The sequence below is a fragment of the Somniosus microcephalus genome, unplaced genomic scaffold, assembly GCF_052327205.1.
Source record: "Somniosus microcephalus isolate GS21.2 unplaced genomic scaffold, FLI_Smic_1.0 unresolved_chr6, whole genome shotgun sequence".
NCBI lineage: Eukaryota > Metazoa > Chordata > Chondrichthyes > Squaliformes > Somniosidae > Somniosus > Somniosus microcephalus.
Window position 1 is genome coordinate 33610270 of NW_028225184.1, and position 11647 is coordinate 33621916.

At 48.4% G+C, this 11647-nt stretch overlaps 1 protein-coding gene across 2 annotated transcripts in view; it reads right to left on the reverse strand.

Annotated features, from left to right (window-relative positions):
• LOC147087184 (Fc receptor-like protein 5) overlaps window positions 1–4811 on the reverse strand; it is a 64068-nt gene extending 59257 nt beyond the window's left edge. For both annotated transcript variants that reach the window (XM_085978208.1, XM_085978210.1), the window contains exon 1: window positions 4678–4811. In XM_085978208.1, the coding sequence (XP_085834334.1) occupies window positions 4678–4708 (31 nt within the window). In that variant the 5' untranslated portion in view covers window positions 4709–4811. The remainder of the gene's footprint in view (window positions 1–4677) is intronic.
• Between the last annotated feature and the right edge of the window lie 6836 nt (window positions 4812–11647).

Below are 11647 nucleotides of genomic sequence, written 5' to 3' on the forward strand. Positions count from 1 at the left end.
CAAAAAAATCTTTAATATCTTTTGTTTAATATTAGCGACATAATATATAAAAGGAAAAAGGGTTATGCTAAACCTTTGTAAATCACATGTTAGTCCTCAGCTGGAGTACTGTGTCCAATTCTGGCCACCACACATTAGGAAGGACCTGATAACCTTGTAAACGGTGCAGAGTAAATTTGCCAGAATTGCAGGAGGATAATCAGAATTCAGTTATGTGGAGAGTCTAGTGCATTTTGGATTTTCCACCTTATGGCATAGAAGGTAAACGGAAAATTTACCAGAATGGTAGCAGGGATCATGGACGTCAGTTATGTGGCGGGATTAGTGAAGCTGGGTTTGTTGACCTCATGGCAGAGAAGGTTAAGCGAAGATTAACCAGAATGGTAGCAGTGATGATGAGCTTCAGTTATGTGGAGAGACGAGTGAAGCTGGAATGATTCACATTATGGCATGGAAGGTTAATGGAAGATTAACTAGAATGGTAGCAGGGATGATGAACTTCAGTTATGTGGAAAAACTTGAGATGCTGGGATTATTCACCTTATGACAGAGAAGGTTAAGTGAATATTTACCAGAATGGTACCAGGGATGATGAACTTCAGTTATGTGGAGAGACTAGTGAAGCTGGGATTGTTCACCTTAAGGCAGATAAGGTTAATGGAAGAATAACCAGAATGGTAGCAGGGATGATGAACTTCAGTTATGTGGAGAGAGTTGTGAAGCTGGGATTGTTCACCTTAAGGCAGAGAAGGTGAATGGAAGATTAACCAGAATGGTAGCAGGGGTGATGAACTTCAGTTCTGTGGAGAGACTAATGAAGCTGGGATTGTTCACCTTAAGGCAGAGAAGGTGAATGGAAGATTAACCAGAATGGTAGCAGGGATGATGAACTTTGGTTATGTGGAGAGACGAGTGAAGCTGGGATTGTTCACCTTAAGGCAGAGAAGGTTAATGGAAGATTAACCAGAGTGGTAGCAGGGATGATGAACTACAGTTATGTGGAGAGACCAGCGAAGCTGTGATTGTTCATCTTATGGCAGAGAATGTTAAGAGAATATTGAACAGAATGCTACGAGGGATGATGGACTTCAGTTATGTGTAGAGACTAGTGAGCTGGGAATGTTCACCTTATGGCAGAGAAGGTTAAGGGAATATTAAAAAGAATGGTACCAGGGATGATGGACTTCAGTTATGTGGAGAGACTAGTGAAGCTGGGATTGTTCACCTTATGGCAGAGAAGGTTAAGGGAATATTAAACAGAATGGTACAAGGGATGATGGACCTCAGTTATGTGCAGAGACCTGTGAAGCTGGGAATGTTCACCTTATGGCAGAGAACGGTAAGAGAACATTTACCAGAATGGTACCAGGGATGAGGGACTTCAGTTATGTGGAGAAGCTGGAGAAGCTGGATTTGTTCTCCTCTGTACAAAGCAAGCATGTGCCCATAAGAAGGAAAAATGGGGCTTCCAAAGTTAGAGTGCCTGGATGAGAAACAGAATAGAGATTGCACTAAGCGGAGTTCAGGAGGCTTATGACAAATGAGAATTGCAGAACGCAGCATAACACCAGGTTGAATAGGGCGAGTGCAGGCAGAAATGTAAAAACGATATAAGAAGTGCAAAGGAAGCCCATGAAAACAGATTAGTGGGTAATATACACCTTTAATAAATTTTAAAGGAATGGTGGGGCCGATTAATGTCAAAAGAGGAAATATTCTTGTGCACGCAGAGAGCATGACTGAGGTACTGAATGAGTAGTTTGCATCCGTCTTCACATAGGAAGAGGATGGAGTCCATTTTTGCAGTAGATCTACTGGATTGGATAAAATACATAAAAAGAATATGAAAAATAAGATTGCGTTAATTACATTAACATGTCAGCCAATCCATATGGGAGGTATCCTACATTCCTGAGGGAAGTGGTTGAGGAGATAGCAGAAGTTCTGACCGCAATCTTACAAAACCCCTTGGAAATGGGAGTAGCGCCAGAGGAATGAAGGATTGCAAATATCATGTGACTCTTCAAAACGGGGAGAGCGATACACCTGTTAATGCCAGGCTAATCAGTCCACCTTCAGTGCTGGGAAAACTACTGGAGACCATTGTCAAGGACAACATTAAGTTCTCACTTACAGAAGCAAGCTTTTTTCAAGAACAATTGTGTTTGACTAACCTGATTGAGTTTTTTGATGAAATATCCCTGAGGGCTGATGAAAGTTGTGCCGTAGATTTTGTATATCTGGAATTGCAATTAAGTATCACATAACAGAATCACCCGAACTGCAGAGGCTCATGGTATTATAGGGGCGATAATATATTGATACGAGGGAGTGAGCAGTGGTGAATGGAAGTTTTACTGAATGTGTGGAAATATGCAGTGGTATTCCTCCAAGGGGCGGTATTAAGACCATTGATAATCGTGTTCTACCTACATGAATTGGACTTGTGTATAAGGGGTAACATTTCGAATTTTGCACTGATGGAAAATTTGGCAAGGTTATATATAGAGAGCTGGATAGCAGCAGATTCAGGAGGAAATAGACAGAGTGGTGAAATGGGCAGACTATGACAGCTGGAATTTACTGTGGCTAACAGTGCAGTGAAGCACTTTGGTAGAAACTTCATGGCGAGGCATTATAATACAAATGACAATATCTTCAAGTTGTCAAAGAGCAAAGGTAACTGGGAGCACATGCTGACCGATCATTGAATGTGGCAGGGCAAATTAAAGAGGCAGTTAAGAGCGTGTACGAGATATTTGGCTTTGGAAAAAGATGCACTTAATAGATGAACAAGGAAGTCCAGCTAAACATTCACAAATTACTGGTTAGGCCTCAACTGGAGTATTGTGTAAAATTCTAAACACCGCATTTTAGAAATGATTTCAAGTGCTTCGCGAGGGATCAGAGAAAGTTTCCAGGATAATACTAGGTATGAGTGCCATCCATTGGAGGAGCTGAAATTGCTCTCCTTACAACAGAGTTATTAGCAATATATGGGGCTTTGATAGAGCAAGGAGTGATAAACTGTCGGCAAGCAAAGTTCAAAGATTTCAGATAAACAGCTAAAGTTCCAGAGCGGAGATGAGGTGAAATGATTTGACACAGAGGTTTTTTAAGATCTGGAACACACTACCTGAAAGTGTGATTGAATCAGATTCCATATAATCTTTCATATTTTGCATGGTTATGTGTTAAAACCTCGATCCTGGGACTAAATGTCTTTCTTCTGCACTGTAAGATTGAATGGCTAAATAAATAAGACCTATCGAGACGACCATGTGTAATCAATTTCAAAAATCCATGGCTGGTATCAGGATGTGCCTTTGCCTTGAAGAAACAAAGCCATGGTAAATGATGCACAGATACACACATGGTCCATTTTGTGACTGAGTGAAACCATTACTGAAAGACAAAGGAAAGCAGCTGGGCGGTGTGTGTGTGAAAAAACTGAGCATTTTTACTGATCTCCACAATCGACCATAGCACGGAAAAGAATAGCAAGGCCACCGTGGAATCTCCCTTATGGAATGAATGGAGGTACTGACGGTGGAAATTGAGATTGAAAAAATGGAGTCTAAGAGATAAATTATCAGCACAGCAGGGCAGATGCAGCCCAGCATTTGTTAGCGGACATTAGTGTCCGCACTCTGGGCAGATCAATATCACAGTCAGATGCTCAGCTCTTGCAGACTGAATGAGGAAAAGGGGTTAAAATAAATTTCTAGGTCTGCAAGCTGCCCGAAATATTCACCAGAAACATTTAATTGCACAGACAGTACACGCAGGCTCACAAATATCACAAAACGCCTTACATTGAGATGAAAGTGTGAAAAGAGAATGAAAAATAAGCAAACAAATGGACAATGTTCAGTCATGCAGAGAAAAGTAGCAACAGTTAGGTGTGAAAACGGAAGGCTGCGGTTTCAACTCGAATGTTCACGGAAAGAAAAGTGTCCCAGAAACAAAGGCAGTGCTAAAAATATATTTACTGTAATATCCACTGTCAGATAATATTGTTCTTCTCCTCTTTCCAAACCTCCTAAATTGTAGAAACATGGAAACGTACGGCACAGGAAGCCATTCGATCCATTGTGACTGTGCCGGCCAGAAAGCATCTTCCTTTGCCCACCGGGTACATTCCTGTTCTTTTCCACAGATTAGCCGGCATTACTGAACCGACAGAAGAACCTTTAAGTCAACCGAACAACATTGTGAAACCGCACACCTCATCAGGTGATATTGTGATTTATCAGACATACTCTTAACCGTTTTATTTCAATTACTCTTATCTTTCCCCTCTCCTTTGTGAAGAAGGAGACTCACCCTGGAACATGGCTGTAAGGGCGGCGGTTTTCTGTTTTGCCCTTGGGGAGAGTGGATACATTGCATATCTGATCTCCGACGCTGCAAATCTCTCACCTCTCCCGAAAACTAATACCACTTGCACTGTCTCAATGTTACTCATGGAGAATTCAGCACAAACAAATATCCACTCTGACAGATTGCCGATCTAAAGTGGTCCACTTAGTTTGCCAGGAGTTGCTTTAATCCACTGAACTACCGGAGATCGGTCACCACCGGATTCAGTCCCACTCTCCTGCTTACATTTGCCCACTCAGTTACCTCGCAGACCCAGAATCCAGCAAAGCAGGTAATAAATTGATCACGACTCACCAAACAGCATTAACATGGCGGCTCTCTCCATGTTCTAGTGTGAGCTAAATTGAGAGATGAGAGCTGTAAGTAACGGCGACTGATTGTTATGCTCCGCCTCGCAGAAGTTCATACCAGGAAGCGTTGAGGCACTGAGAGCAGAAAGAGAGGCCGGCAGGAAGTGAGGTCATCCCCACAATTAAAGCAACAGCACTGAGTTTGTTTACAAGCTGGAATGCAGTACGGATTGGAACGTTGCAAGCTCCAGCTTTACAAAATTTGAATATTAGACAATAATAACCGGCAACAACAATCATTAGGGTTGAAAACGGGCTGCAAAATCGCTACCACCTCTTTCCACCCTGCGGTGTGACAATTCACCCCAAACAGTTTACTATCATTCTCTTCCCTGAAGGACCTTAATTATCTAGTTGACTATGTACGACCTCCCGTTGTTTCCTGTTTATTTTCCTGCCGTCAACTAATCAATTACCCCAATTTAAGATTTAAGTTTCCTAAAGTGGGATTATGAACTCATCACCTGTGAGCACCTCAACAGACTCCGGTCCATTAATCTCGGGGTGAGGTTTGTTATTGCTGTTGGGGAGGATTTACACTAACTTGGCAGGGAAAAGAGCACCAGCATATTCAAGTAGAAAAGAGGAATAAGGTGCATAAAAGAGTGCTTGTGTTAGCTAGTACTAGAGAAGACAGTACTTGAGGCGGTAATAATACAATTTTATGTAGGAGCAGACTAAAAAAGACAATGACAAATTCAGAGATGGGTTTAGAATGCATGTACGTAAACTCTCAACGTGTGGTGAGTAGCGTTTTTGAGCTAAAATCACAAATAGCTGTGTGGCAATATGATGTTGTGGCAAGAACGGAAACGTGCCATTAAAACTGTGAGGACGGGACACTTATTATTCAAGGGTACAAGGAATTCAGAAAAGAGAGCAAATGAAAAAAGGGAGGTGGGATGGCAGTGCCGATTAAGGAAAACATTGTACTGTTGGAAAGTGTGGATGTTCTTGAGGGGACAATGACATAATCCATTTGGTTAGAGTTCAGCAGCAAAAAGCGTATGATGACGGTATTCGCGTATTCTATAGGCCTCCAAAGAGTTAGAGTGATATACAGGAGCTTGTGGCGTTGCCACATTGGGGAAACACTGTGTGTATGTAGATAAACCTGTAAAATCCCCTTTTAACTGCTGTATTCCCCTCCCCCCGCAAGACAGTTGCAAGCTGAGAGGAATAAGGCACGTTCAGACTTGTCTGCTGCTGATAGAAGGAAAACCAATCAGGTTCCAGCAGGTGACCAATCCGTGAGTCATCACAGGTTTGCGGGCTTCACGAATTCAGTACTGTGTTGTGAGAGTTGGAGTAAAAACTTATTTATTGTAGCTCGCTGTGTTGCCTATTTCTTTACGCGGGAGACTGTAGTCCCCCACATTGGTGACCCTGGATGCCGACGGTCGAAGCCCCCGACTCACGCAGCCCAACAGAGGCCAGTAACGACCCGATGGCAACCAGCAGCAGCTTGATGTCGGCCGGCGCCGCGTCCTTGAAGCACCTCACCTTCTGGGAACACCAAGCACCAGCTTGGTTCGCGCACTCGGAGGCCCAATTCACCCTTCGCAGGATTCAAGATGATGAAGAAAGGTACCTCCACGTAGTCTCAGCACTAGCAAGCTCTACCACCACCGAAGTTCTCGACCTGCTGGGGAACCAACCACAGACCGGCAAGTACTCAATCATTAAGGGCCGCTTGCTGCAGGCTTATGGCCTGTCCAAGGAGGAGAGGGCCCGCAGGCTTCTCTGACTACCAGGCCTCGGCGAATCTACCCCAACCCACTTGATGAGCCGGATGCTTGCGCTCCTGGGCTCTGTACCGCAGTGCCTTTTGTTTCGGGCCCTTTTCTTCAGCCATCTTCCTCAGCAGGTACAGACTGCCCTCGCGGGGTCCCCGATCACGGACTGCGTACAACTGGCAGCCGCCACGGACAAAGTTTTCACCATCGCCCAACTCGGCTGTGCAGCCGCGAGGCTCCCCGACACCACCGAGCGCGCGCCGCCACGCCAGGCCGCAGAACTATGCTACTACCACGCGCGTTTTGGCCACAAAGCCCAACGCTGCAGAGCACCCTGCTCTTTTGATCAAACCAAGGTGGCCGCCCAGCCCAATGCACCAGCCCCGGGCCACCGCCTAGGCCTGCTTGACCGCACCCCCGCCGCCACGATGGCCATTGGCACCACAGTTAAACTGCTGTACATAACCGACTCTCTTTCTGGGCGCAGATTCCTTTGCGAAACCGGAGCCTAATGCAGCATAATTCCTGCCTCACAGCTCGACATTTAGGCAGGCCGCAGCAGCCCACCCCTCGTGGCGGCAAATGGCGCAGCCATTGCTACTTTCGGAAAGCGACGGGCCGAGGTTTGTTTCAATGGCCAGCGATTTATGTGGGATTTCGTGATGGCCTCGGTGGCACATCCTTTGCTGCGCGCCTATTTTCTTTGCGCCCACGGACTCCTGGTCGACGTCCGCGACAGGCGCCTGATCGATGCAGCAACTTTCGCTTCACTGGCCTGCCAGCAGAGCAACAGCCCAGCCCTCGTCGGGTCCTGCTCCGCCCCGGCGCATGACAACTACGCCCGCCTACTCGCAGATTTCACTAGGCTCACACAACCGACCCTCTCAGCCACGGCAGCCAAGCATGGGGTCGAAGATCACATCGCCACTACGGGACCACCAGTGTTCGCTCGAGCCAGACGCCTGGACCCATCCAAGATGGCGGTGGCCAAGAAAGAATTCACCACGATGGAAAAACTGGGCATCATCCGCCGCTCGAACAGCCCTTGGTCATCCTCCCTCCATATTGTACCCAAGACGGGCGGTGGCTCTCGCCCCTGTGGCAACTACAGATGGCTCAACGACGCCACCACGCCCGATAGATACCCCATTCCGCACATCCAAGACTTCTCGGCACACCTAGCAGGAAAGTCCATCTTTTCCAAGGTCGACCTGATTCGCGGCTACCATCAGGTCCCCGTCTACCACGCAGACATCCAGAAGACGGCGGTCATCACCCCCCTTCCGACTGTTTGAGTTCCTGCGCATGCCCTTCAGGCTTAAGAACGCCGCACAGGCCTTCCAACGGCTCATGGACTCCGTCCTACGCGACCTGAACTTCCTGTTCGTCTATCTGGATGATATCCTCGTGGCCAGTACCAGCAAGGTCGAGCACATTGCGCATTTGCGCTCCCTTTTCCAGCACCTCAGCCAACACGGTCTAATCGTCAACCCGGCCAAATGCCAGTTCGGAGCAGCCCAAATTGACTTTCTCAGCCACAGAATCTCGCCAAGGGGAGCCATTCCCCTACCTTCCAAGGTGCAGGCGGTGGCGGACTTTCCCCAGCCCACCTCGGTTAAGGCGCTGCAGGAATTTTTGGGGATGGTCAATTTCCATCATCGGTTTGTGCCCAGTGCCGCCGCACTCATGCGCCCCCTCTACAAAGCCACCAGGGGCAAAACGGGCAAAGAGCAACTCACCTGGTCCAGCGAGATGGCGACAGCCTTCCACCAGACCAAAAGCGCCTTTGCCAACGCCACAGTACTGGCCCACCCCATCCCGGGCGCCAAGACCACCCTCACCACGGACGCTCGGATTACGCCGTCGGCGCCGTCCAGCAACAGTGGGTTGAAGGCGTGGCAGCCACTGGCATTATTCAGCTGACAGCTGCGCAAGAACGAGAAGGCTTACAGCACATTCGACAGAGAGCTGCTGGCCCTGTTCCTGGCAATCCGGCACTTCCATTTCCTTCTGGAAGGCCGGCCGTTCACCGCATTCGTGGACCACAAGCCGTTCACATTCGCCATGGCCAAAGTAACCAAACCCTGGTCCGCGCGCCATCAGCGCCAACTCAACTTCATCTCGGAGTTCACCACGGACATCCGCCACGTCGTCGGCAAGGATAATTTGGTGGCCGACTGCCTCTCAAGACCCTCGTTCCACGCAGTGCACCTGGGCATCGACTACACCGGCATGGCGAGAGACCAGGCTGCCGATGCGGAGATCCAGGCCCTCAGGACGTCAACTACCAGTCTCACCCTGGCCGACATCCACTTCCACGCAGCTGGCACAACCCTCCTGTGTGATGTCTCAGTCCCTTCGCCTAGGCCGGTCGTTCCATCCGCCTGGCGCAAGCGAGTTTTCGACATCATCCACGGCCTCTCACATCCAATAATGCGTGCGTCTCAGAAACTTATGTCCGCGAAGTTCACCTGGCCTGGACTCCACAAGGATGTGAGAGACTGGACCAAAACATGCATGCCGTGTCAGCGTGCTAAGGTCCAGCAGCACACCAAGGCACCATTGGAGTGTTTCCCGGTTCGCGAGAGGCGTTTCGACCACGTCCACGTCGATCTGGTAGACCCTTGCCGCCATCGCATGGTTTTACACACCTGCTCACGATCGTCGACCGCACCACCAGAAGGCCCGAGGTGGTTCCCCTCGCCTCCACCACCACGACTGACGTCGCGCGAGCATTCGTCTCGACATGGGTGGCCCGGTTCAGTGTGCCGACCGACATATAACCTCCAGTTCACCTCACAGTTGTGGAATGCCATCATTGCCGGCCTCGGCACCAAGTTGCACAGGACAACAGCCTACCACCCGCAGGCCAACGGGCTCTGCGAGCGCTTTAATCGTTCTTTGAAAGCCTCTCTCTGCGCCAGCCTGGTCGATACCAGACAGATCGACAAGCTACCCTGGGTTCTCCTCGGATTGCGTACCACGCCCAAAGAGGACCTCCGCGCCTCTGCGGCCTAGATGGCCTATGGCTGACCACTCAGAGTACCAGGCGACTTCCTCCCCCTGACAACGGAGCCGTGGTCGGCCGCCAAACAGCTTTCCCTGCACCAGGACGCAGCCCAGCAACTCTGTCTAGTGCCCACTTCGCAACACGGCCCGCAGCTGTCCTACGTGCCTCGAGACTTCCGACATGCGGAGTTCGTCTTCGTGCACCGGGACATGCACAGAGGCCCACTGCAGGCACCATACACCGGCCCCTTGCCAGTATTGGAGACAGAGGAAAAAGATTTTCTTATCGATGTCGGCGGGAAGCCGGACCTTATTTCAGTAGACCGCCTCAAACCGGCGCACCTGGACCTTAGCTTCCCGTTTCGGTCGGCTCTTCCCCCATGGCAGGGCAGACCTCCTGTGTTGGCGGCGGCCCCAGCAGAGGAACAAGACATGCCAGAACCTTACTTTCCAGCCGCCGCCCCACCTTCGCCGGCAGCCTGTTCAGCCAGCCCACCAGCAGACCATCCGCCTGACCAGCCGACGAACCAACCGGCCGACCTCCCAGACAGCCCTCCTCACACGCCAGATCGCTACTACAGCCGCTACGGCCGCTTGGTCAAACCTCCGCAGAGACTGACTTTTACAGTTAACGAGGATTCTGGGCGGGCGTATGTGCCGTTGCCACATTGGGGAAACACTGTGTTTATGTAGATAAACCTGTATAATCCCCTTTTAACTGCTGTATTCCCCTCCCCCCGCAAGACAGTTGCAAGCTGAGAGGAATAAGGCACGTTCAGACTTGCCTGCTGCTGATAGAAGGAAAACCAATCAGGTTCCAGCAGGTGACCAATCCGTGAGTCATCACAGGTTCGCGGGCTTCACAAATTCAGTACTGTATTGTGAGAGTTGGAGTAAAGACCAATATCTTGTAGCTCGCTGTGTTGCCTATTTCTTTATGCGGGAGATCGTAGTCTCCCACAAGCTAATCTGCAGGGAAATTGCAGAGACATGCAAGAGCTTTAGAGTGGTGATATTGGGGCACTTGAGTTACCCAAATATCGATTGGGATATTGCTCCGGTAAAGGGAAAGCAGGGGCAGGAATTTCTGAAATCAAGAGTGGAGTTTCTATACTGGAATAGGGCTAACTTCAATGGGATGTGAAAGGATCTAGCCCTGGTAAAATTGAAAAACAAAGACTGACAGGGAAAACTGCAACGGAACAATGAGTGATCTTTAAGGAGGAGATGATCCATTCCAACAAGGGCTCCTTGGATGACGAGGGAGATAGAGAAGATAATGAAACAAAAAAGGGGTTGCATGATGCATGTCAAGTGAATTCTTCAAAGGAGAACCAGACGAAATGCAATAAGTTGAGAGGGGAAGTGATGATGAAAGGAAGATTGACAAAGAGATAATATGATAGTAGAATGGCAGTTCACTAAAATCTTCTACCAGCCTGTAAAGTGTAAGCGGATAGTAAGAGACGGTGTGGGGCCTATTAGAGACAAAGAAAGTGCTATTATGCTTAGAGGCGCAGGGCAAGGCTAGAATATTCAATGAGCACATGTTATCAGTGTATAATAAAGAGGTGAATGCTGTCAAAATAACGATAGAAGAGCAAAAGCGAGAAGCAACAGAAGGGTTGAAAATTGATAGACAGGATGTACTAGAAAGATTGGGTATGCTTAGAGCGGACAAGTCGCCTGGTCTAGATGTCTTAAATCGCAGGTTGCTAAGGTAATTGGGGGAGGAGATAGCGGAAGGGTTTGCCATAATTTCCCAATCTTTCCTAGATGTGGGGGTGGTGCCTGAGGGTTGGAAAGTGGCAAATGTGACACCATTGTAGAAGAAGGGTGTAAGGAAAATCCTAGTAGCTACTCCTTGTCAGTTAACATAAGTGGTGGGTAAAGTTGTAGAAACAATGACCAAGAAATAAATTACCGGGCACTTAGAGACGTTCAAGCTAATTAAGGGGAACCAACAGGGATTTGTGAAAGGCAGAACGTGTTTGACTAATTTAATTGAATTTTTTGCTGAATTAACAAAGAGTATTGGTGAAGGGAATGCAATGGATGTTGTCTACATGGATTTTCTGAATGCGTTGATAAAGTACCCTATAGAAGGCTGGTTATCAAAATTGAGGTGCATGGAATAGGTGGGGCAGTGGCAGCTTGGATAAGGAATTG